At 45.7% G+C, this 27,370-nt stretch overlaps 1 protein-coding gene across 2 annotated transcripts in view; it reads left to right on the forward strand.

Moving 5' to 3' along the window:
- Positions 1 to 27,370, forward strand: part of LOC139544891 (protein mono-ADP-ribosyltransferase PARP8-like) — a 113,010-nt gene that overhangs the window by 72,257 nt on the left and 13,383 nt on the right. Inside the window, exons 5-19 of one of the 2 annotated variants that reach the window (XM_071352061.1) lie at positions 1,813 to 1,883; positions 4,363 to 4,431; positions 9,440 to 9,534; positions 12,692 to 12,752; positions 13,012 to 13,169; positions 13,722 to 13,850; positions 13,962 to 13,991; positions 14,113 to 14,805; positions 22,642 to 22,780; positions 22,923 to 22,976; positions 23,137 to 23,232; positions 25,815 to 25,907; positions 26,054 to 26,179; positions 26,442 to 26,507; positions 26,751 to 26,818. In XM_071352061.1, the coding sequence (XP_071208162.1) occupies positions 1,813 to 1,883; positions 4,363 to 4,431; positions 9,440 to 9,534; positions 12,692 to 12,752; positions 13,012 to 13,169; positions 13,722 to 13,850; positions 13,962 to 13,991; positions 14,113 to 14,805; positions 22,642 to 22,780; positions 22,923 to 22,976; positions 23,137 to 23,232; positions 25,815 to 25,907; positions 26,054 to 26,179; positions 26,442 to 26,507; positions 26,751 to 26,818 (1,948 nt within the window). The remainder of the gene's footprint in view (positions 1 to 1,812; positions 1,884 to 4,362; positions 4,432 to 9,439; positions 9,535 to 12,691; positions 12,753 to 13,011; positions 13,170 to 13,721; positions 13,851 to 13,961; positions 13,992 to 14,112; positions 14,806 to 22,641; positions 22,781 to 22,922; positions 22,977 to 23,136; positions 23,233 to 25,814; positions 25,908 to 26,053; positions 26,180 to 26,441; positions 26,508 to 26,750; positions 26,819 to 27,370) is intronic. The other variant, XM_071352063.1, reaches the window with a different exon arrangement.

The following is a 27,370-nucleotide window of genomic DNA, read 5'->3' on the forward strand; positions in this document are numbered from 1 at the left end:
ACTGTCTTTAGTCTCTCTGCTGTTGTATCTCTGTTTATCAGACTGTCTTTAGTCTCTCTGCTGTTGTTTCTCTGTTTATCAGACTGTCTTTAGTCTCTCTGCTGTTGTATCTCTGTTTATCAGACTGTCTGTAGTCTCTCTGCTGTTGTTTCTCTGTTTATCAGACTGTCTTTAGTCTCTCTGCTGTTGTATCTCTGTTTATCAGACTGTCTGTAGTCTCTCTGCTGTTGTTTCTCTGTTTATCAGACTGTCTGTAGTCTCTCTCTGTTTATCAGACTGTCTGTAGTCTCTGCTGTTGTTTCTCTGTTTATCAGACTGTCTGTAGTCTCTCTGCTGTTGTATCTCTGTTTATCAGACTGTCTTTAGTCTCTCTGCTGTTGTTTCTCTGTTTATCAGACTGTCTTTAGTCTCTCTGCTGTTGTTTCTCTGTTTATCAGACTGTCTGTAGTCTCTCTGCTGTTGTATCTCTGTTTATCAGACTGTCTTTAGTCTCTCTGCTCTTGTTTCTCTGTTTATCAGACTGTCTTTAGTCTCTCTGCTGTTGTATCTCTGTTTATCAGACTGTCTTTAGTCTCTCTGCTGTTGTTTCTCTGTTTATCAGACTGTCTTTAGTCTCTCTGCTGTTGTTTCTCTGTTTATCAGACTGTCTTTAGTCTCTCTGCTGTTGTATCTCTGTTTATCAGACTGTCTGTAGTCTCTCTGCTGTTGTATCTCTGTTTATCAGACTGTCTGTAGTCTCTCTGTTGTATCTCTGTTTATCAGACTGTCTTTAGTCTCTCTGCTGTTGTTTCTCTGTTTATCAGACTGTCTTTAGTCTCTCTGCTGTTGTATCTCTGTTTATCAGACTGTCTGTAGTCTCTCTGCTGTTGTATCTCTGTTTATCAGACTGTCTGTAGTCTCTCTGCTGTTGTATCTCTGTTTATCAGACTGTCTGTAGTCTCTCTGCTGTTGTATCTCTGTTTATCAGACTGTCTTTAGTCTCTCTGCTGTTGTATCTCTGTTTATCAGACTGTCTGTAGTCTCTCTGCTGTTGTATCTCTGTTTATCAGACTGTCTGTAGTCTCTCTGCTGTTGTATCTCTGTTTATCAGACTGTCTTTAGTCTCTCTGCTGTTGTATCTCTGTTTATCAGACTGTCTGTAGTCTCTCTGCTGTTGTATCTCTGTTTATCAGACTGTCTGTAGTCTCTCTGTTGTATCTCTGTTTATCAGACTGTCTGTAGTCTCTCTGTTGTATCTCTGTTTATCAGACTGTCTTTAGTCTCTCTGCTGTTGTTTCTCTGTTTATCAGACTGTCTTTAGTCTCTCTGCTGTTGTATCTCTGTTTATCAGACTGTCTGTAGTCTCTCTGCTGTTGTATCTCTGTTTATCAGACTGTCTGTAGTCTCTCTGCTGTTGTATCTCTGTTTATCAGACTGTCTGTAGTCTCTCTGCTGTTGTATCTCTGTTTATCAGACTGTCTTTAGTCTCTCTGCTGTTGTATCTCTGTTTATCAGACTGTCTTTAGTCTCTCTGCTGTTGTATCTCTGTTTATCAGACTGTCTGTAGTCTCTCTGCTGTTGTATCTCTGTTTATCAGACTGTCTGTAGTCTCTCTGCTGTTGTATCTCTGTTTATCAGACTGTCTTTAGTCTCTCTGCTGTTGTATCTCTGTTTATCAGACTGTCTGTAGTCTCTCTGCTGTTGTATCTCTGTTTATCAGACTGTCTGTAGTCTCTCTGTTTATCAGACTGTCTGTTGGTATAGCAGATACTTAGATAAACAGACGTCCTGGCTAACTGTGTATTGTTTTGTGTGTGTGTGTGTTGTCAACAGAGATTAGGGTCAATAATGACGCCAACTGCTGCCTGTCCATCAAGTCAAAACTTCAGATAGACAAGAACCAGGTAAGATGTACATCACTGATTAATAACACATTATAAAGGCTCATACATGCTCATAGCAAGTCATTAAGCATTATAACGTCAGCAATTTAATATCAGTTTGTAGAGAACTTTTTCATTGTGAACTAGTGTGTAATAACTGTATAATAGTATGTAATGTGTATAACTGTATAGTATTATGTAATAACTATAATAGTATGTAATGTGTATAACTGTATAGTATTATGTAATAACTATAATAGTATGTAATGTGTAACTGTATAGTATTATGTAGTAACTATAATAGTATGTAATGTGTATAACTGTATAGTATTATGTAATAACTATAATAGTATTTAAGTGTAACTGTATAGTATTATGTAATAACTATAATAGTATGTAATGTATAACTGTATAGTATGATGTAATAACTATAATAGTATGTAATGTGTATAACTGTATAGTATTATGTAATAACTATAATAGTATGTAATGTGTATAACTGTATGGTAGTATGTAATGACTATTAGTATGTAATGTGTAGCAACGTGTGTAGTGGTGTAATGGTGGTGTAATAGTGGTGTAATGTAATAGGGGTGTAATAGTGGTGTAATGTATTGGTGGTGTAATAGTGGTGTATTGTAATAGGGGTGTAATAGTGGTGTAATAGTGGTGTAATTATAATAGTGGTGTAATGGTGTAATGTGATAGTGGTGTAATAGTGGTGTAGTGGTGTAATGTAATAGTGGTGTAATGGTGGTGTAGTGGTGTAATGTAATAGTGGTGTAATGTAATAGTGGTGTAATGGTGGTGTAGTGGTGTAATGTAATAGTGGTGTAATGGTGGTGTAGTGGTGTAATGTAATAGTGGTGTAATGTACTAGTGGTGTAATAGTGGTGTAATGTAATAGTGGTGTAATGGTGGTGTAATGTAATAGTGGTGTAATGTAATAGTGGTGTAATAGTGATGTAATGTAATAGTGGTGTAGTGGTGTAATGTAATAGGGGTGTAATAGTGGTGTAATAGTAGTGTAATGTAATAGTGGTGTAATGGTGGTGTAATGTAATAGTGGTGTAATGGTGGTGTAGTGGTGTAATGTAATAGTGGTGTAGTGGTGTAATGTAATAGTGGTGTAATAGTGGTGTAATGTAATAGTGGTGTAATGGTGGTGTAATGTAATAGTGGTGTAATGTAATAGTGGTGTAATAGTGGTGTAATGTAATAGTGGTGTAGTGGTGTAATAGTGGTGTAATGTGATAGTGGTGTAATAGTGGTGTAATAGTAGTGTAATAGTAGTGTAATAGTAGTGTAATAGTAGTGTAATAGTAGTGTAATAGTAGTGTAATAGTAGTGTAATGGTAGTGTAATAGTAGTGTAATGGTGGTGTAATGGTGGTGTAATGGTGGTGTAATAGTAGTGTAATAGTGGTGTAATGTAATAGAGGTGTAATAGTGGTGTAATAGTAGTGTAATGTAATAGGGGTGTAATAGTGGTGTAATAGTAGTGTAATAGGGGTGTAATAGTGGTGTAATAGTATAGTGGTGTAATAGTATAGTGGCGTAATAGTGGTGTAATAGTAGTGTAATAGGGGTGTAATAGTGGTGTAATAGTAGTGTAATAGTATAGTGGTGTAATAGTATAGTGGTGTAATAGTGGTGTAATAGTAGTGTAATAGTAGTGTAATAGGGGTGTAATAGTGGTGTAATAGTATAGTGGTGTAATAGTATAGGGGTGTAATAGTATAGTGGTGTAATAGTGGTGTAATAGTAGTGTAATAGTAGTGTAATAGGGGTGTAATAGTGGTGTAATAGTATAGTGGTGTAATAGTAGTGTAATATGGGTGTAATAGTGGTGTAATAGTATAGTGGTGTAATAGTGGTGTAATAGTAGTGTAATAGTAGTGTAATAGGGGTGTAATAGGGGTGTAATAGTATAGTGGTGTAATAGTAGTGTAATAGGGGTGTAATAGTGGTGTAATGTGATAGTGGTGTAATAGTGTCTAGTAATGCTCTAATAGTGTGTAGTAACGGGTGTAGTAATGGGTGTAGTAACATAGTGTGTAGTAACTGTGATAACAGGTGTAGTAACTAATAGTTTGTAGCAACAGGTGTAGTAACTAATAGTTTGTAGCAACAGGTGTAGTAACGGTGTAATAGTGTGTAATAATGGGTGTAGTAACTAATAGTGTGTAGCAACAGGTGTAGTAACTAACAGTGTGTAGTAACGGGTGTAGTAACTGTGGTAATGGGTGTAGTAACGGTGTAATAGTGTGTAATAATGGGTGTAGTAACTATAATTGTGTAGTAACGGGTGTAGTAACTGTGGTAATGGGTGTAGTAACAGTGTAATAGTGTGTAATAATGGGTGTAGTAACTAATAGTGTGTAGTAACTAACAGTGTGTAGTAACTGTGATAATGGGTGTAGTAACTAACAGTGTGTAGTAACTGTGGTAGCGGGTGTAGTAACTAATAGTGTGTAATAAGATGTCTAACTTCCCCCCAGTGCCACTATGCCATAGAGGAGGACTCTGAGGGGGATGCTGACTCTGAGGAGTTTTACTATGGAGGTCAGGTAAGCAATCAAGCCTCATCTCCATGACAACTGCTGTAACGTATTAACCATTAGATCGCCAGGGTTCAGCCCTCTCTTAGCTACAGAGGCAGTAGATTTCTTAGGGCATGTTTCCCCAGACACAAATTAAGCCTAGTCCTGGACTGAAAAGCACTTTGGAGATTTTTTATTTATTTTTTAGTTCAGGTCAAGGCTTTATCTGTGTCCAGGAAACCACCCCCAAGGGGCAAGTAAGTAGAACTCCTTATATAGAGTGAGGACCCAGCAGCTCTAAGGAGAAGCCAGAAATCAAAGCTCCAGACCTCCCCTGACTTCTCCACCTGATTCCATGGCAGATTTCCCTAAAGTAGCCCTACACTCATCAAGTATATAAATCTCTTTTTATATTTTCAGTCCGCTCACTCAGAAAGAGACCCGACGCTCATTCACATCACCCAAATGAACTCTGACACAAGTGACTTTCTGTATGGAAATATACGGCTGTTCTGATGAGCGACGGCTGCCCCCTCTCCCTCTTCGCCTCTCTCCTTCCTTCCTCCTCCTAACTGTTGATTGGTGAACTGTGTTCGGCCTCTTGTGACAAAGCGACAGTTTCTGAAGTTTGTTTGAGTGATTAGTCCGTTTCTGTGAGTAGCGAGTCTGTTTTAAAGATTGTGATTGATGCCTACGTCGGTCACGAAGCAATCTGGACTAAATTTATGTTGCTTGCATCTGGGTTGCTCTATGTGTCACCCTCAAACAATTTCCCTGCAAATTAGTTGCATTGTATCGCCAGCGATAGAAATCAAACCTATTTCACGCAATTGTCTGTATGCAATGTCCAATCAGTGAGCAGAAAAAAGTTCACATGACTCGTCGTATCGTTCCGTTCTGAACTCCGACCCAGTTGTCATGCCAACACAGGTGTCAGTAGTGCCGCAAAGCACGACGAAAAGAGACATGCCAAATGGGAAATGTGTAAATAAAAAAATGCTAGACCGCATGGCTAGTCATGGTTTATGTACGTGGTCTGGCAGTCAATACATGTGTCATTTTAAAAGTGAAACCAGACTTTTTCTCTGTCCAGTTTCAACTGACATTGTCCAACATGACTACAGCTAGCTAGCTTAGCTCATTACTAGCTTGGTTAGCTAGCTAGCTTGGTTAAACATTGTTTACAAATGGGCAACATTTTGGCTAGCTATCTAAATTGTACAATTGTGTCTCGATGCTGTTACAATTACCAAACGTTTGGCTAAACAAATCCATTTATGAAATCGTGTGATGTATGATAGGATTGGATGTTGCATGCAATTTACATGTTGTTTGAATTGCTTCGTGTATCGGCATGTCTCTTGGAGAGTGCATCTGCAACATAAATTGGGTCCAAATTGTTTCGTGTGACAGGCTTTAGAATTAAATGTCAGTCACAGTAATATGGCCATCTTCCTCTGACGGGTATGGTGTGTGTGTGTGTGTGTGTGTGCGTCCTGTGGTGGCACTTTGGGAAACGTGTCACGTCAGCAACACGTTATATATGGGCCCTATTGGCTATTCTTTAAAAGCTTCCAGATAAAACACTCTGTATTAACCTCCTAGATTGGAGGGAAACAAGTGGGTTTTAGGTGATATAATGTTAAAGCTGTCATAACAATTACAGAGTGAGTTGGACCTTGTTTCATATACCAGTGATGGTTGATGTTCTTTGGATCTTTGATTATGTAGTATGGGGGAGAAGGCAGGGATGTCATTTGAAGGATTTTGGGCTCTAGCCAGTCGACCACCATTTTTTACTAGCCCATGTACAAAATATGCCATAGGATATTTGAAAAGACAAAAATGTCACTTGCCAGTGTCAAAATGTCATGTTTTCTACTAGCCTGGTCTGAAAGGTACTAGCCTCAGGCTAGTGCTTAAAATCCATTAATGGAAATAGACCTAGATCATGTTTACTTGATGTCAGTAGGTATACTGTAGTTAGTGTTTCTTTATCAATAACATAACCAATGTTTTAAATAGGGGTGTGCTGATCTCATCGTATGTTTCTACAACTTGATTGGAGTCCACCTTTGGTAAATTCAATTGATTGGACATGACTTGGAAAAGCACTGTGCATGTCAGAGCAAAAAACCAAGACATGAGGTCGAAGGAATAGTCCGTAGAGCTCCTAGACAGAATTGTGTCGAGACACAGATCTGGGGAAGACTCTTCCTAGAGCTGGCCGCCCGGTCAAACTGCGCAATCGAAGGAGAAGGGCCTTGGTCAGAGAGGTGACCAAGAACCTGATGGTCTCTCTGACAGAGCTCCAGATTTCCTCTGTGAAGATGGGAGAACCTTTCGTGAAGGACAACCATCTCTGCAGCACTCCACCAATCAGGCCTTTATGGTAGAGTGGCCAGTAGGAAGCCACTCCTCAGTAAAAGGCAAATGACAGCCTGCTTGGAGTTTGCCAAAAGGCACCTAAAGACTCTCTCAGACAATGAGAAAAAAGGTTCTCTGGTTTGATGAAACCAAGATTGAACTCTTTGGCCTGAATGCCAAGCGTCACGTCTGGAGGAAACCTGGCACCATCCTTACGGTGAAGCATGGTGGTGGCATCATCATGCTGTGGGGATGTTTTTCAGCCGAAGGGACTGAGAGACTAGTCAGGATATAGGCAAAGATGAAAGGAGCAAAGCACAGAGATCCTTGATGAAAACCTGCTCCAGAGTGCTCAGGACCTCAGACTGGGGGGCGAAGGTTCACCTTCCAAGAGGACAACGACCCCAAGCACACAGCCAAGACAATGCAGGAGTGGCTATGGGACAAGTCTCTGAATGTCCTTGAGTGGCAAAGCAAGAGCCCGGACTTGAACCCGATCTAATATCTCTGGAGAGACCTGAAAATAGCTGTGCAGCGACGCTCCCCATCCAACCTGACAGAGCTTGAGAGGATCTGCAGAGAAGAATGGGAGAAACTCCCCAAATACAGGTGTGCCAAGCTCGTAGCGTCATACCCAAGAAGACTCGAGGCTGTAATCACTGCCAAAGGTGCTTCAACAAAGTACTGAGTAAAGGGTCTGAATACTTATGTAAATGTGATACTCTGCTGACACGTACGCCACAACATTTATACAATCAAAATAAATCAAAATATTTTGTAATGACATGTCGCTCGGTCAACATGCCTGGGCCAGTAGAAATAATAGTAGCAAGCAAGCATGGGCTTGGATCACTACACAACGACAGACGTGGTCAGGAATGGAATAATTATACAGAAAGACAAAGAAGTCCTGCTGAACAACGCCAAGTAGACAGACCAAAACAACCATATGGCCTCAGTTGACAGGAAGTAACTAGATTTGAACAACAATGACCTAGCTATCGATTCTGATTCCCTACATGATGTTTGGAGAAGGAGAGACTTGTGTCCTGAGACAGTGACCAAAACAGCGCAGCGTGTGTTCGCCGTGCGGGGAAATGAGAGCAGAGGAGGAGTGGCTTGTTCTAATCCAATTGTTACAGCAGACTCAACTGACACCCCCGCCCTGTTTTTTGACAGACAGAAGAACTAGCCAATAGTTGTTGAGAGAACACAGTGCTTCATACTGTTTGAGTGAAAGAGAGATGTGTGTTGGCACTCATAATTACAAAAAATACTTGTCATAATTGTATTTCGGGAAAATTCTCCATATCCGTTACGATACTCGTTTTGTTTGAGTACTTGACACACCCCTAGTTTTAAAGCAAATAATTATGACACATTAACTCCTCTATTGTCTTAAATGTGTCTGGACAGCTCTAGGAGACTTCATGTTTAATGTGTCTGGACAGCTCTAGGAGACTTCATGTTTAATGTGTCTGGACAGCTCTAGGAGACTTCATGTTTAATGTGTCTGGACAGCTCTAGGAGACTTCATGTTTAATGTGTCTGGACAGCTCTAGGAGACTTCATGTTTAATGTGTCTGGACAGCTCTAGGAGACTTCATGTTTAATGTGTCTGGACAGCTCTAGGAGACTTCATGTTTAATGTATCTGGACAGCTGTAGGGAGAATTTGTTCATTAATTTTCCAGTGGTAATATTGGATTTCATTTAGCTTCTCCCAGAAATTGAACCGGCCAATGAAATATAACAGGAGATGACACATTGAGTTAGCTGGGTGTTTATACAGTGTGTCTCCCAAATGGCACCCTATTCCCTATGTAGTGCCCTGGTTTTTACTATTCTGGTCAAATGTAGTGCTTTACATAGGGAATAGGGTGCTACTTGGGACAAAGACGGTCCTTCTCAGTGAAACTTTTTTGTTCTCCACGAGTATTTGGAGCGTTCAGATTAAAGCATACCCACTTGGCACAGATGGCATTTCAACGTCTTGTTTCGATACAATTTTGGTTGAATTCAATGTGAAATTAACAAAGAAAAACTCACAATGTCATTGGATTTAGATTTAAAAGTTGAGTGAAAATTGAGTTTAGTTGTTAAAATAACGTGGAAGCAACGTTGATTCAATCAGTTTTGCACAGTGGGTATAAACTGATTATTGTTCTGCTGTAGGTTGATTTTGGCACAAAATGTCCTTAGCAGCTGATTGGTCGTGTTTTGGGGTCTCTTTAGAGATCTGTCCAATCATTACATTTTAGGGGAGGGCAAAGAACCGCACTTTAAAAAAAAAAGAAGCCTTTCAGGTCTCCCCTCTGGTCTCCCCTCTGGTCTCCCCTCTGGTCTTCCCTCTGGTCTCCCCTCTGGTCTCCCCTCTGGTCTTCCCTCTGGTCTCCCCTCTGGTCTCCCCTCTGGTCTCCCCTCTGGTCTTCCCTCTGGTCTCCCCTCTGGTCTCCCCTCTGGTCTCCCCTCTGGTCTCCCCTCTGAGCCGTGTTCCTTTCTAGGTATTGTCCTTCTAGGGAGATTTTTGCTGGTCACTGTGCCTGTGATTCTCTTTGCTCTTTGGGGGTCTTAAGTTACTGTGAAGAGGTTTGCCTATATTGCTGATGAGGGCGAAAAAAGGATTTTAAAACACGTTTCATTGATTTATTGACGTCTCTCTCTGATAGGTGAACTCTGATGGCGAGCTCCACAAGCACCCCCAGTTGGAGGCGGATCTGGCGGCAGTCCGGGAGTTGTACGGACACCACGCAGTTTCTCTCAGGTAGTAATAATACACAGTGTATTCTGAAAAGTATTCAGACCCCTTGACTTTTTCCACATTTTGTTACGTTACAGCCTTATTCTAAAATTGATTAAATAAATAAAATATCCTCATTGATCTACGCACTACCCCATAATGACAAAGCGAAAACACGTATTTATTTATTTTTTGCAAGTTTATACAAAATTAAAAACAAATACCTTTTGCCATGAGACTTGAAATTGAGCTCAGGTTCATCCTGTTTCCATTGATCATCCTTGAGATGTTTCTACAACTTGATTGGAGTCCACCTATGGTAAATTCTATTGATTGGACATGATTTGGAAAGGCACACACCTGTCTATATAAGGTCCCACAGTTGACAGTGCATGTCAGAGCAAAAACCAAGCCATGAGGTTGAAGGAATTCTCCGTAGAGCTCCGAGACAGGATTGTGTCGAGGCACAGATTTGGGGTAAGGTACCAAAACATTTCTGCAGCATTGAAGGTCCCCAAGAACACAGTGGCCTCCGTCATTCTTAAATGGAAGAAGTTTGGAACCACCAAGACTCTTCCTAGAGAAGGGCCTTGGTCAGGGACTTCTGGCACAACTGTGGAATGTATTGGAGTCAACATGGGCCAGCATCCCTGTGGAATGGGGAGGAGTCAACATGGGCCAGCATCCCTGTGGAATGGGGAGGAGTCAACATGGGCCAGCATCCCTGTGGAATGGGGAGGAGTCAACATGGGCCAGCATCCCTGTGGAATGGGGAGGAGTCAACATGGGCCAGCATCCCTGTGGAATGTGTTGGAGTCAACATGGGCCAGCATCCCTGTGGAATGTGTTGGAGTCAACATGGGCCAGCATCCCTGTGGAATGTGTTGGAGTCAACATGGGCCAGCATCCCTGTGGAATGTGTTGGAGTCAACATGGGCCAGCATCCCTGTGGAATGTGTTGGAGTCAACATGGGCCAGCATCCCTGTGGAATGGGGAGGAGTCAACATGGGTCAGCATCCCTGTGGAATGGGGAGGAGTCAACATGGGCCAGCATCCCTGTGGAATGGGGAGGAGTCAACATGGGCCAGCATCCCTGTGGAATGTGTTGGAGTCAACATGGGCCAGCATCCCTGTGGAATGTGTTGGAGTCAACATGGGCCAGCATCCCTGTGGAATGTGTTGGAGTCAACATGGGCCAGCATCCCTGTGGAATGGGGAGGGGGGGGTGAGTCAGTATGGTTGGTGGTGTATGGCAGGGCCTATTGGATGACTCATCACAGAGTAGAGAGCTGGTCCTCCAGAGGGGGGGTGAGTCAGTGTGGATGGTGTCATCACAGAGTAGAGAGCTGGTCCTCCAGAGGGGGGGGGGGTGAGTCAGTGTGGATGGTGTCATCACAGAGTAGAGAGCTGGTCCTCCAGAGGGGGGGGGGGGTGAGTCAGTGTGGATGGTGTCATCACAGAGTAGAGAGCTGGTCCTCCAGAAGGGGGGGTGAGTCAGTGTGGATGGTGTCATCACAGAGTAGAGAGCTGGTCCTCCAGAGGGGGGGGGGTGAGTCAGTGTGGATGGTGTCATCACAGAGTAGAGAGCTGGTCCTCCAGAAGGGGGGGGGTGAGTCAGTGTGGATGGTGTCATCACAGAGTAGAGAGCTGGTCCTCCAGAGGGGGGGGGTGAGTCAGTGTGGATGGTGTCATCACAGAGTAGAGAGCTGGTCCTCCAGAGGGGGGGGGTGAGTCAGTGTGGATGGTGTCATCACAGAGTAGAGAGCTGGTCCTCCAGAGGGGGGGGTGAGTCAGTGTGGATGGTGTCATCACAGAGTAGAGAGCTGGTCCTCCAGAGGGGGGGGGGTGAGTCAGTGTGGATGGTGTCATCACAGAGTAGAGAGCTGGTCCTCCAGAGGGGGGGGGTGAGTCAGTGTGGATGGTGTCATCACAGAGTAGAGAGCTGGTCCTCCAGAAGGGGGGGTGAGTCAGTGTGGATGGTGTCATCACAGAGTAGAGAGCTGGTCCTCCAGAGGGGGGGGGTGAGTCAGTGTGGATGGTGTCATCACAGAGTAGAGAGCTGGTCCTCCAGAGGGGGGGGGGTGAGTCAGTGTGGATGGTGTCATCACAGAGTAGAGAGCTGGTCCTCCAGAGGGGGGTGAGTCAGTGTGGATGGTGTCATCACAGAGTAGAGAGCTGGTCCTCCAGAGGGGGGGGTGAGTCAGTGTGGATGGTGTCATCACAGAGTAGAGAGCTGGTCCTCCAGAGGGGGGGGGTGAGTCAGTGTGGATGGTGTCATCACAGAGTAGAGAGCTGGTCCTCCAGAGGGGGGGGGGTGAGTCAGTGTGGATGGTGTCATCACAGAGTAGAGAGCTGGTCCTCCAGAGGGGGTGGGGGGAGGGTCAGTATGGTGTGGTGGTGTATGGCAGGGGGCGCGTCAGTGTGGATGACGTCATCACAGAGTAGAGAGCTGGTCCTCCAGAGGGGGGGTGAGTCAGTGTGGATGGTGTCATCACAGAGTAGAGAGCTGGTCCTCCAGAGGGGGTGGGGGGAGGGTCAGTATGGTGTGGCTGGTGTAGTGGCAGGGGGGCGCGTCAGTGTGGATGACGTCATCACAGAGTAGAGAGCTGGTCCTCCAGAGGGGGGGGTGAGTCAGTGTGGATGGTGTCATCACAGAGTAGAGAGCTGGTCCTCCAGAGGGGGGGGGGTGAGTCAGTGTGGATGGTGTCATCACAGAGTAGAGAGCTGGTCCTCCAGAGGGGGGGGTGAGTCAGTGTGGATGGTGTCATCACAGAGTAGAGAGCTGGTCCTCCAGAGGGGGGGGTGAGTCAGTGTGGATGGTGTCATCACAGAGTAGAGAGCTGGTCCTCCAGAAGGTGTGGGGGTGTGTGTGTGCGTGCGTGTATTGTACCATTCTATGTTGAGAATAAGATATGAAAGGGTAGCTGTGTTGAATAATGCATTTTCATTGTAATGCTGATATACAACTTCAAACATGTTTTCAAGATGAAACAATCAGCCTCTTTGTGTCATTTCTATGTTGAAATATCAAAAGTAGCCAAGAGACAGAAATCTCCCGTGTTTAAATCTCCCGTGTTTAAATCTCCCGTGTTTAAATAATATGCATGTTGACTCTGAATGAAAATGTCTTCATTTGACGATAGAGAACTGAAATCTGTTCATTTTCCTAATCTGTCGTAGGGAATACGGTGCCATTGACGACGTGGACATTGATCTCCACATCGACGTCAGTTTCCTAGATGTAAGTTTTATAGTGTTATTTACCGTTCCTTCCATGTTGTCGTTTTGACCAGATATATCTGATGAGCTTAACGCTGGCATTTTCAAATTTATTTTGACAATTTGAAAAATATTATTCATGCACACAAGTGGGTTGACCCCATGTTAACCGTGTAGGTCTGTACGCTAAAATAACATGGTTTAGTGGGTTGACCCCATATTAAATATGTCAACACTATGTAAAAAAATGTACATGTTTATGATTTTTTTGGGGTCATCAGGAGGAAATAGCCCTAGCGTGGGACGTGATACGGAGGGAGCCGGTAATTGTGCGTCTACACTGCTCTCTGACACAGTACCTGAATGGACCGGTCCCCACGGTGGACGTGTTCCAGGTGTCGACTAAAGACCGGTTTGGACTGGGACATCAGATGAACAAGTAAAGATGGTTCTAATATCACATGGCCTTTCAACCCTAGAGAGTTTAGTGGAATAGATTGCATGCATTTCAATCTCTCAATTAATAGATACAATTACTTAATTCCTTAGAGTTGAGAGAGGGGGGGGGGGGTGATAATCTGACATATGGAATTGTTTTAAAATGGGCATACTATGTATCACTTAACTATTTGATTTTGAATTTTAGGAACGCTAGGTATATCAAAATATATATATATATACAGTATCAGTCAAAAGTTTGGACACACCTACTCATTCAAGGTTTTTTAAATATTTTTACTATTTTCTACATTGATGAATAATAGTGAAGACATCAAAACTATGAAAGGTTTTAATTTAAAAAAATTCTACAACTAGATAAAATTCACAGTTAGTAGTTGAAATTAGTGCAGACAAGGAAATGTCAGTCTTTGAAGGACATTAGCCCGAATCTGTTGAATTGTGGATCCCTTCATTGGATAACATGTTTGTTTCTTCTCTCTTACAAAGATAATGTAGATGTTACATCCTCCCCCCCCCCCCCTCTCTTCAGGATAATGCAGACGTTTGTCACCCAGCAGTGGAAACACCAATGTAAAGAGAAACTCAACTGCTCTCACAACAAAAACAAGGGTGACAAGAAGGTCAAATCTCCCCTCCACATCTTCTCGACCCTCCGCAGGTCAGAGAAACATTCATAATACTGACATTTTATGTCTAACGTAATTATCGATTTTGAACCTGTCTGTCACTATAATTAAACTACAGACATTTCTTGTTCCTTACCACATAGGCACTTACTGTATCTGAAAGGATCAGATAGGTATGATATGGTAGTATCTCCACTTTGCTCTCTGATTGGTTAGGCAGATTTGAGCCTGGGTTTACTCTCTCCGTTCCCGTCATTTGTGTATATTGGAAAATAAAGTTTTCTTCGTCTTCAGATCTCCCAGCTACCCGCCTCCCGGCTGTGTCAAGAGCAAAAAGAAGCTGAAGCCAGAACAAGATGGCGTCTCTAAATCCCACCGCCTTCTCCGCCGGACTTGCACCGGCACCGCCAAACAGCAGGTTGAGGTGGACGGCTGCGGCCCCGGGACCAAGACTAACCACCGTCTCCTGGGCCTTTCCCTGTCCAGCGGAGACCCCCGTATGGACCAAGGAGGAGGGCTCGGCCCACTGCCCTTCAAACCCCACCGCCTGGGCAGGCCCTGTATGGCTGTGGTCAAACCAGAGGACCTCCGACCCGCTCCCCATAAGCTCCTGTCTCGCTCGTGCTCCGGCGACCCCCGCTGTGAGCACGCGGGAGTGGGAGGAGGTGGGGGAGGGGGCGTAGGTAGTCTTGGGGGAGGTGTTGGTGGTGGGGGAGGTAGTCTTGGGGGAGGTGTTGGTGGGCTGGGCCAGAGTGGTGGTGGAGGGGGTAGTCTTGGTGGATGTAGTCTTGGGGGAGGTGTTGGTGGGCTGGGCCAGAGTGGTGGTGGAGGGGGTAGTCTTGGGGGAGGTAGTCTTGGGGGAGGTAGTCTTGGGGGAGGTAGTCTTGGGGGAGGTTTGAAGCACCACAGGCTGCTCAGTAGGTCGTGCTCTGGTTCTATCAGGACGGAGGAGCTGGATGGACTGAAACACCACCACCTCCTCAGCAGGTAAGATGACAACATATTAACATCCCCAAAGATAACATATTAACATAACATCCCCAAAGATAACATATTAACATAACATCCCCACAGATAACATATTAACATCCCCAAAGATAACATATTAACATCCCCGAAGATAACATATTAACATCCCCAAAGATAACATATTGACATAACATCCCCAAAGATAACATATTAACATCCCCAAAGATAACATATTAACATCCCCAAAGATAACATATTAACATCCCCAAAGATAACATATTAACATCCCCAAAGATAACATATTAGCATAACATCCCCAAAGATAACATATTAACATCCCCAAAGATAACATATTAACATAACATCCCCAAAGATAACATATTAACATAACATCCCCAAAGATAACATATTAACATAACATCCCCAAAGATAACATATTAACATAACATCCCCAAAGATAACATATTAACATCCCCAAAGATAACATATTAACATAACATCCCCAAAGATAACATATTAACATCCATGCAGGTCCTACTACCTCATCAATGCCTCCATGTTACTGCAGCTCCTACTGCCTCATCAATACATGTTACTGCAGGTCCTACTGCCTCATCAATACATGTTACTGCAGGTCCTACTGCCTCATCAATGCCTCCATGTTACTGCAGCTCCTACTGCCTCATCAATACATGTTACTGCAGGTCCTACTGCCTCATCAATACATGTTACTGCAGGTCCTACTGCCTCATCAATGCATGTTACTGCAGGTCCTACTGCCTCATCAATACATGTTACTGCAGGTCCTACTACCTCATCAATACATGTTACTGCAGGTCCTACTGCCTCATCAATGCATGTTACTGCAGGTCCTACTACCTCATCAATACATGTTACTGCAGGTCCTACTGCCTCATCAATACATGTTACTGCAGGTCCTACTACCTCATCAATGCATGTTACTGCAGGTCCTACTACCTCATCAATACATGTTACTGCAGGTCCTACTGCCTCATCAATACATGTTACTGCAGCTCCTACTGCCTCATCAATACATGTTACTGCAGGTCCTACTACCTCATCAATACATGTTACTGCAGGTCCTACTGCCTCATCAATACATGTTACTGCAGGTCCTACTACCTCATCAATACATGTTACTGCACGTCCTACTACCTCATCAATGTCTCCATGTTACTGCAGGTCCTACTGCCTCATCAATGCCTCCATGTTACTGCAGGTCCTACTGCCTCATCAATACATGTTACTGCAGGTCCTACTGCCTCATCAATGCCTCCATGTTACTGCAGGTCCTACTACCTCATCAATGCATGTTACTGCAGGTCCTACTGCCTCATCAATACATGTTACTGCAGGTCCTACTACCTCATCAATGCCTCCATGTTACTGCAGGTCCTACTGCCTCATCAATACATGTTACTGCAGGTCCTACTGCCTCACCAATGCCTCCATGTTACTGCAGGTCCTACTGCCTCATCAATACATGTTACTGCAGGTCCTACTGCCTCATCAATACATGTTACTGCAGGTCCTACTACCTCATCAATACATGTTACTGCAAGTCCTACTACCTCATCAATACATGTTACTGCAGGTCCTACTGCCTCATCAATACATGTTACTGCAGGTCCTACTGCCTCATCAATGCCTCCATGTTACTGCAGGTCCTACTGCCTCATCAATGCCTCCATGTTACTGCAGGTCCTACTGCCTCATCAATACATGTTACTGCAGGTCCTACTGCCTCATCAATACATGTTACTGCAGGTCCTACTGCCTCATCAATGCCTCCATGTTACTGCAGGTCCTACTGCCTCATCAATGCCTCCATGTTACTGCAGGTCCTACTGCCTCATCAATGCCTCCATGTTACTGCAGGTCCTACTGCCTCATCAATGCCTCCATGTTACTGCAGGTCCTACTGCCTCATCAATGCCTCCATGTTACTGCAGGTCCTACTGCCTCATCAATGCCTCCATGTTACTGCAGGTCCTACTGCCTCATCAATGCCTCCATGTTACTGCAGGTCCTACTGCCTCATCAATGCCTCCATGTTACTGCAGGTCCTACTGCCTCATCAATGCCTCCATGTTACTGCAGGTCCTACTGCCTCATCAATGCCTCCATGTTACTGCAGGTCCTACTGCCTCATCAATGCCTCCATGTTACTGCAGGTCCTACTGCCTCACCAATGCCTCCATGTTACTGCAGGTCCTACTGCCTCATCAATGCCTCCATGTTACTGCAGGTCCTACTGCCTCATCAATGCCTCCATGTTACTGCAGGTCCTACTGCCTCACCAATGCCTCCATGTTGCTGCAGGTCCTACTGCCTCACCAATGCCTCCATGTTACTGCAGGTCCTACTGCCTCATCAATGCCTCCATGTTACTGCAGGTCCTACTGCCTCACCAATGCCTCCATGTTGCTGCAGGTCCTACTGCCTCACCAATGCCTCCATGTTACTGCAGGTCCTACTGCCTCACCAATGCCTCCATGTTACTGCAGGTCCTACTGCCTCATCAATGCCTCCATGTTACTGCAGGTCCTACTGCCTCATCAATGCCTCCATGTTACTGCAGGTCCTACTGCCTCATCAATGCCTCCATGTTACTGCAGGTCCTACTGCCTCATCAATGCCTCCATGTTACTGCAGGTCCTACTGCCTCATCAATGCCTCCATGTTACTGCAGGTCCTACTGCCTCATCAATGCCTCCATGTTACTGCAGGTCCTACTGCCTCATCAATGCCTCCATGTTGCTGCAGGTCCTAGTACCTCATCAATGCCTCCATGTTACTGCAGGTCCTACTGCCTCATCAATGCCTCCATGTTACTGCAGGTCCTACTGCCTCACCAATGCCTCCATGTTGCTGCAGGTCCTACTGCCTCACCAATGCCTCCATGTTACTGCAGGTCCTACTGCCTCATCAATGCCTCCATGTTACTGCAGGTCCTACTGCCTCACCAATGCCTCCATGTTGCTGCAGGTCCTACTGCCTCACCAATGCCTCCATGTTACTGCAGGTCCTACTGCCTCACCAATGCCTCCATGTTACTGCAGGTCCTACTGCCTCATCAATGCCTCCATGTTACTGCAGGTCCTACTGCCTCATCAATGCCTCCATGTTACTGCAGGTCCTACTGCCTCATCAATGCCTCCATGTTACTGCAGGTCCTACTGCCTCATCAATGCCTCCATGTTACTGCAGGTCCTACTGCCTCATCAATGCCTCCATGTTACTGCAGGTCCTACTGCCTCATCAATGCCTCCATGTTACTGCAGGTCCTACTGCCTCATCAATGCCTCCATGTTACTGCAGGTCCTACTGCCTCATCAATGCCTCCATGTTACTGCAGGTCCTACTGCCTCACCAATGCCTCCATGTTGCTGCAGGTCCTACTGCCTCACCAATGCCTCCATGTTACTGCAGGTCCTACTGCCTCATCAATGCCTCCATGTTACTGCAGGTCCTACTGCCTCACCAATGCCTCCATGTTGCTGCAGGTCCTACTGCCTCACCAATGCCTCCATGTTACTGCAGGTCCTACTGCCTCACCAATGCCTCCATGTTACTGCAGGTCCTACTGCCTCATCAATGCCTCCATGTTACTGCAGGTCCTACTGCCTCATCAATGCCTCCATGTTACTGCAGGTCCTACTGCCTCATCAATGCCTCCATGTTACTGCAGGTCCTACTGCCTCATCAATGCCTCCATGTTACTGCAGGTCCTACTGCCTCATCACTGCCTCCATGTTACTGCAGGTCCTACTGCCTCATCAATGCCTCCATGTTGCTGCAGGTGCTAGTACCTCATCAATGCCTCCATGTTACTGCAGGTCCTACTGCCTCATCAATGCCTCCATGTTACTGCAGGTCCTACTGCCTCACCAATGCCTCCATGTTGCTGCAGGTCCTACTGCCTCACCAATGCCTCCATGTTACTGCAGGTCCTACTGCCTCATCAATGCCTCCATGTTACTGCAGGTCCTACTGCCTCACCAATGCCTCCATGTTGCTGCAGGTCCTACTGCCTCACCAATGCCTCCATGTTACTGCAGGTCCTACTGCCTCACCAATGCCTCCATGTTACTGCAGGTCCTACTGCCTCATCAATGCCTCCATGTTACTGCAGGTCCTACTGCCTCATCAATGCCTCCATGTTACTGCAGGTCCTACTGCCTCATCAATGCCTCCATGTTACTGCAGGTCCTACTGCCTCATCAATGCCTCCATGTTACTGCAGGTCCTACTGCCTCATCAATGCCTCCATGTTACTGCAGGTCCTACTGCCTCATCAATGCCTCCATGTTACTGCAGGTCCTACTGCCTCATCAATGCCTCCATGTTGCTGCAGGTCCTAGTACCTCATCAATGCCTCCATGTTACTGCAGGTCCTACTGCCTCATCAATGCCTCCATGTTACTGCAGGTCCTACTGCCTCATCAATGCCTCCATGTTACTGCAGGTCCTACTACCTCATCAATACATGTTACTGCAGGTCCTACTGCCTCATCAATGCCTCCATGTTACTGCAGGTCCTAGTACCTCATCAATGCCTCCATGTTACTGCAGGTCCTACTGCCTCATCAATGCCTCCATGTTACTGCAGGTCCTACTGCCTCATCAATGCCTCCATGTTACTGCAGGTCCTACTACCTCATCAATACATGTTACTGCAGGTTCTACTGCCTCATCAATACATGTTACTGCAGGTCCTACTACCTCATCAATACATGTTACTGCAGGTCCTACTACCTCATCAATACATGTTACTGCAGGTCCTACTGCCTCATCAATACATGTTACTGCAGGTCCTACTACCTCATCAATACATGTTACTGCACGTCCTACTACCTCATCAATGTCTCCATGTTACTGCAGGTCCTACTGCCTCATCAATGCCTCCATGTTACTGCAGGTCCTACTGCCTCATCAATACATGTTACTGCAGGTCCTACTGCCTCATCAATGCCTCCATGTTACTGCAGGTCCTACTACCTCATCAATGCATGTTACTGCAGGTCCTACTGCCTCATCAATACATGTTACTGCAGGTCCTACTACCTCATCAATGCCTCCATGTTACTGCAGGTCCTACTGCCTCATCAATACATGTTACTGCAGGTCCTACTGCCTCACCAATGCCTCCATGTTACTGCAGGTCCTACTGCCTCATCAATACATGTTACTGCAGGTCCTACTGCCTCATCAATACATGTTACTGCAGGTCCTACTACCTCATCAATACATGTTACTGCAAGTCCTACTACCTCATCAATACATGTTACTGCAGGTCCTACTGCCTCATCAATACATGTTACTGCAGGTCCTACTGCCTCATCAATGCCTCCATGTTACTGCAGGTCCTACTGCCTCATCAATACATGTTACTGCAGGTCCTACTACCTCATCAATACATGTTACTGCAGGTCCTACTGCCTCATCAATACATGTTACTGCAGGTCCTACTGCCTCATCAATGCCTCCATGTTACTGCAGGTCCTACTGCCTCATCAATGCCTCCATGTTACTGCAGGTCCTACTGCCTCATCAATGCCTCCATGTTACTGCAGGTCCTACTGCCTCATCAATGCCTCCATGTTACTGCAGGTCCTACTGCCTCATCAATGCCTCCATGTTACTGCAGGTCCTACTGCCTCATCAATGCCTCCATGTTACTGCAGGTCCTACTGCCTCATCAATGCCTCCATGTTACTGCAGGTCCTACTGCCTCATCAATGCCTCCATGTTACTGCAGGTCCTACTGCCTCATCAATGCCTCCATGTTACTGCAGGTCCTACTGCCTCACCAATGCCTCCATGTTACTGCAGGTCCTACTGCCTCATCAATGCCTCCATGTTACTGCAGGTCCTACTGCCTCATCAATGCCTCCATGTTACTGCAGGTCCTACTGCCTCATCAATGCCTCCATGTTACTGCAGGTCCTACTGCCTCATCAATGCCTCCATGTTACTGCAGGTCCTACTGCCTCACCAATGCCTCCATGTTGCTGCAGGTCCTACTGCCTCACCAATGCCTCCATGTTACTGCAGGTCCTACTGCCTCATCAATGCCTCCATGTTACTGCAGGTCCTACTGCCTCACCAATGCCTCCATGTTGCTGCAGGTCCTACTGCCTCACCAATGCCTCCATGTTACTGCAGGTCCTACTGCCTCACCAATGCCTCCATGTTACTGCAGGTCCTACTGCCTCATCAATGCCTCCATGTTACTGCAGGTCCTACTGCCTCATCAATGCCTCCATGTTACTGCAGGTCCTACTGCCTCATCAATGCCTCCATGTTACTGCAGGTCCTACTGCCTCATCAATGCCTCCATGTTACTGCAGGTCCTACTGCCTCATCAATGCCTCCATGTTACTGCAGGTCCTACTGCCTCATCAATGCCTCCATGTTACTGCAGGTCCTACTGCCTCATCAATGCCTCCATGTTGCTGCAGGTCCTAGTACCTCATCAATGCCTCCATGTTACTGCAGGTCCTACTGCCTCATCAATGCCTCCATGTTACTGCAGGTCCTACTGCCTCACCAATGCCTCCATGTTGCTGCAGGTCCTACTGCCTCACCAATGCCTCCATGTTACTGCAGGTCCTACTGCCTCATCAATGCCTCCATGTTACTGCAGGTCCTACTGCCTCACCAATGCCTCCATGTTGCTGCAGGTCCTACTGCCTCACCAATGCCTCCATGTTACTGCAGGTCCTACTGCCTCACCAATGCCTCCATGTTACTGCAGGTCCTACTGCCTCATCAATGCCTCCATGTTACTGCAGGTCCTACTGCCTCATCAATGCCTCCATGTTACTGCAGGTCCTACTGCCTCATCAATGCCTCCATGTTACTGCAGGTCCTACTGCCTCATCAATGCCTCCATGTTACTGCAGGTCCTACTGCCTCATCAATGCCTCCATGTTACTGCAGGTCCTACTGCCTCATCAATGCCTCCATGTTACTGCAGGTCCTACTGCCTCATCAATGCCTCCATGTTACTGCAGGTCCTACTGCCTCATCAATGCCTCCATGTTACTGCAGGTCCTACTGCCTCATCAATGCCTCCATGTTACTGCAGGTCCTACTGCCTCATCAATGCCTCCATGTTACTGCAGGTCCTACTGCCTCATCAATGCCTCCATGTTACTGCAGGTCCTACTGCCTCATCAATGCCTCCATGTTGCTGCAGGTCCTACTGCCTCACCAATGCCTCCATGTTACTGCAGGTCCTACTGCCTCACCAATGCCTCCATGTTACTGCAGGTCCTACTGCCTCATCAATGCCTCCATGTTACTGCAGGTCCTACTGCCTCATCAATGCCTCCATGTTACTGCAGGTCCTACTGCCTCATCAATGCCTCCATGTTACTGCAGGTCCTACTGCCTCATCAATGCCTCCATGTTACTGCAGGTCCTACTGCCTCATCAATGCCTCCATGTTACTGCAGGTCCTACTGCCTCATCAATGCCTCCATGTTACTGCAGGTCCTACTACCTCATCAATGCCTCCATGTTACTGCAGGTCCTACTGCCTCATCAATGCCTCCATGTTACTGCAGGTCCTACTGCCTCACCAATGCCTCCATGTTGCTGCAGGTCCTACTGCCTCACCAATGCCTCCATGTTACTGCAGGTCCTACTGCCTCATCAATGTCTCCATGTTACTGCAGGTCCTACTGCCTCACCAATGCCTCCATGTTGCTGCAGGTCCTACTGCCTCACCAATGCCTCCATGTTACTGCAGGTCCTACTCCCTCATCAATGCCTCCATGTTACTGCAGGTCCTACTACCTCATCAATGCCTCCATGTTACTGCAGGTCCTACTCCAGCAGTACCAAGATGGGCAAGGCAGCGGACATCTTCAAGGACTCTGTGGCTCCGTTCGAGGGGAGGCGGCTTTCTCTTACCTCAGGGCTCATCGGGATCCTCGCCCCCTCTCTCGCCACCCCACCGCCGGTCAGTAAGGCTGCTGGTGATTGGTTGATCCGAAAGGCCATCCTCTCACGATTGGTTGATCTTGATTTGTCATTAGACACAGGGATTGTTGACCTTTTTTGGATCACAGGCAGGTAACAAACGTCCCTCTCTTCCTTTACAGCCAAACAATGGAGCCAAATCCGTACCAATAAAAGACAGAGGTTTCCTTGTCCAGGTAAATGCTCTCTGAATTTCACCTGAGCTCTTCTTCTATCAATAATATGTTTGTAAACGTTTACTTCAAGTAAATGTGTACATGTAGAAGGAATTGATACGTGTTTATAAACCTAATATGAGCTTTTATCACGTCTTCTAATAATGTCTTCTGTCTTCAGACCGTGGAATATGCTGAGCAGAGGATTCCGGTCCTCAACGAGTTCTGTGTAGTGTGTGATGAAGCTCACGTATTCCAGAACGGACCGATGCTCAGAGTGAGTACCTGTTGAGGGAATTCAATTATTCCTCTATGTACTCATTAATTAAAATCAATCTGTCTATTTATAAGAATTTGTAAGATACTTATTAACATAAAATAGACAGGATACAGTCTTATTTATAAAAAAAAAAGTCACTCGCTGCCTTATCTAAACATCTCAGGGCTAAGTTGGGTCAGTTCAACCATAGTTTAACGACCCTTTTTGCTTACTTTATAACCCACAGCACAAATCTCTTTCACCAGGCGTGCAGAGTTCAATTAGTTATAGTTTTATCTATATCTAGAAATTGTTTTAGTTATTCTTCACAAAATTCCTAACAGTAGCGTACACACATACTAACACACAGTACACGAATAGTAAAAACAGAGCTATATTCAATACAGCTAAATGTAAACCCGTAAGATTTTAAAGCAAGGGGTGGGGTTAACTCCAGTCCTCGAGAGCCTGATTGGTGTCACCGTTTTGACCCCAGTCCCAGCTGACACACCTGACTCCAATAATCACCTTAATCACGATCTTCAGTTTAGAATGCAATTTGATTAATCAGCTGTGTTTGTAAGGGATGGAGAACAACAGTGACACCAATCAGATCCTAGAGGACTGGAGTTAGCCCCAGCCCTGTTTTAAAGCATGATGTGATGTTGACACCAACCAGAGAAGTACTCAGTCCTAATGATACGACTATAGGTCACTGTCCTGAGTCCCTAATGATATGACTATAGGTCACTGTCCTGAGTCCCTAATGATACGACGATAGGTCACTGTCCTGAGTCCCTAATGATACGACGATAGGTCACTGTCCTGAGTCCCTAATGATACGACGATAGGTCACTGTCCTGAGTCCCTAATGATACGACGATAGGTCACTGTCCTGAGTCCCTAATGATACGACGATAGGTCACTGTCCTGAGTCCCTAATGATACGACGATAGGTCACTGTCCTGAGTCCCTAATGATAGGACGATAGGTCACTGTCCCGAGTCCTAATGATAGGACGATAGGTCACTGTCCTGAGTCCTAATGATAGGACGATAGGTCACTGTCCTGAGTCCCTAATGATACGACGATAGGTCACTGTCCTGAGTCCCTAATGATACGACGATAGGTCACTGTCCTGAGTCCCTAATGATACGACGATAGGTCACTGTCCTGAGTCCCTAATGATACGACGATAGGTCACTGTCCTGAGTCCCTAATGATAGGACGATAGGTCACTGTGCTGAGTCCTAATGATAGGACGATAGGTCACTGTCCTGAGTCCTAATGATACAACTATAGATCACTGTCCTGAGTCCTAATGATACGACTATAGATCACTGTCCTGAGTCCCTAATGATACGACGATAGATCACTGTCCCGAGTCCTAATGATAGGACGATAGGTCACTGTGCTGAGTCCTAATGATACGACGATAGGTCACTGTCCTGAGTCCTAATGATACGACGATAGGTCACTGTCCCGAGTCCTAATGATAGGACGATAGGTCACTGTCCTGAGTCCTAATGATACAACTATAGGTCACTGTCCTGAGTCCTAATGATACAACGATAGGCCACTGTGCTGAGTCCTAATGATAGGACGATAGGTCACTGTGCTGAGTCCTAATGATAGGACGATAGGTCACTGTGCTGAGTCCTAATGATAGGACGATAGGTCACTGTCCTGAGTCCTAATGATACAACTATAGGTCACTGTCCTGAGTCCTAATGATACAACGATAGGCCACTGTGCTGAGTCCTAATGATAGGACGATAGGTCACTGTCCTGAGTCCCTAATGATAGGACGATAGGTCACTGTCCTGAGTCCTAATGACACGACGATAGGTCACTGTGCTGAGTCCTAATGATACGACGATAGGTCACTGTCCTGAGTCCTAATGATACGACGATAGGTCACTGTCCTGAGTCCCTAATGATACGACGATAGGTCACTGTCCTGAGTCCTAATGATACGACGATAGGTCACTGTCCTGAGTCCTAATGATAGGACGATAGGTCACTGTGCTGAGTCCTAATGATACGACGATAGGTCACTGTCCTGAGTCCTAATGATACGACGATAGGTCACTGTCCTGAGTCCTAATGATAGGACGATAGGTCACTGTGCTGAGTCCTAATGATACGACGATAGGTCACTGTCCTGAGTCCTGATGATACGACGATAGGTCACTGTCCTGAGTCCCTAATGATACAACTATAGGTCACTGTTCTGAGTCGTAATGACACGACGATAGGTCACTGTTCTGAGTCCTAATGACACGACGATAGGCCACTGTCCTGAGTCTTAATGATACGACGATAGGTCACTGTCCTGAGTCCTAATGATACGACGATACGTCACTGTCCTGAGTCCTAATGATACGACTGTAGGTCAGGGCTTTGTATACCAGTAGTACCTGTGGCTGTTTCGGTAGCCTGACAGTGGCTGTTTCTGACTAATTTAACCCAAAACAACCTTGTTGCTAATAGCAGCACACTCATTATATCTATATATATGAGTTAGAGGGAGAAAATATGCTATAAGGCTAAACAAGAGATCTATCTGAATGATCCTATGTGGTGTGTCCACCCCACAGCCCACAGTGTGTGAGCGGGAACTGTGTGTGTTTGCCTTTCAAACACTGGGGGTGATGAACGAGGCAGCCGACGAGATCGCCACAGGGGCTCAGGTATGCATGCGCGCGCGTGCACATACACATACACATACACACACACACACACACACACACACACACACACACACACACACACACACACACACACACACACACACACACACACACACAGCTGGCTGAGTGTCTGTCTCTGGTTCTAGGTGGTGGATCTGTTGGTGTCCATGTGTAGATCTGCTCTAGAGTCTCCCAGGAAAGTGGTCATCTTTGAGCCATATCCCTCCGTGGTGGATCCGTGTGACTCCCAGGCACTGGCCTTCAACCCTAGGGTATGGTATACTAACCCTGAACCTACAAACAGCCTTCAACCCCAGGGTATAGCTTTTATCAGCAGCAATTTGATGAATTCCCGCAATAAATCCACCCCCCCAAAAAATATAAGATTTATAAGGCTAATCCAGATAGAGACCATTTAGTTGAATATGCAGAGGACTTTAGTTGTTGTTGGTAGATCCTTGCTGAATTTCACTGTGTCCTTTTCTGAAGTGGTTCATAGTGCCTGTGATCCATGATGCTTGTGGTTCATTTCAGAAAAAGGACTATGAGCGAGTGATGAGAGCCCTTGACAGTCTCACCTCTATCAGAGAAATGTCCCAGGTAAATAACCCTTAACCCTTGACAGCCTTACCTCTCCTATGTGTTTAGGACCTAATTCCTCATGTCTCTCATCCTGTCCTATGTGTTTAGGACCTAATTCATTCATCGTGTTTCTCATCTTCATCGTGTTTAGGACCTAATTCATCATGTCTCTCATCCTCTCCTATGTCTCCCCTGTGTGTGTGTGCTGTCCCGTTGTACCCATTGAGCCAGTGGAGTTAAATGAAGGTTGTTTCTCTACAGGCACCTTACCTGGAGATTAAGAGGCAGATGGACAAGCATGATCCTTTAGCTCACCCCTTACTGACATGGTAAGAACCCCTTACTGCAATGGTAAGAAATCCCCTACTCCCATGGTAGGGAAATCCCCTACTGCCATGGTAAGAAACCCCTTACTGCCATGGTAAGAAACCCCTTACTGCCATGGTAATAAACCCCTTACTGCAATGGTAAGAAACCCCCTTACTGCCATGGTAAGAAATCCCATACTGCCATGGTAAGAAACCCCTTACTGCCATGGTAAGAAACCCCTTACTGCCATGGTAAGAAACCCCCTTACTGCCATGGTAAGAAAACCCCTACTGCCATGGTAAGAAATCCCCTACTGCCATGGTAAGAAATCCCCTACTGCCATGGTAAGAAACCCCTTACTGCCATGGCAAGAAATCCCCTACTGCCATGGTAAGAAATCCCATACTGCCATGGTAAGAAACCCCTTACTGCCATGGTAGGAAACCCCTTACTGCCATGGTAAGAAACCCTCTTACTGCCATGGTAAGAAACCCCTTTCTGCCATGGTAAGAAACCCCCTTACTGCCATGGTAAGAAACCCCTACTGCCATGGTAAGAAACCCCCTTACTGC

Source organism: Salvelinus alpinus, chromosome 19 (assembly GCF_045679555.1).
Source record: "Salvelinus alpinus chromosome 19, SLU_Salpinus.1, whole genome shotgun sequence".
Classification (NCBI taxonomy): Eukaryota; Metazoa; Chordata; class Actinopteri; order Salmoniformes; family Salmonidae; genus Salvelinus; species Salvelinus alpinus.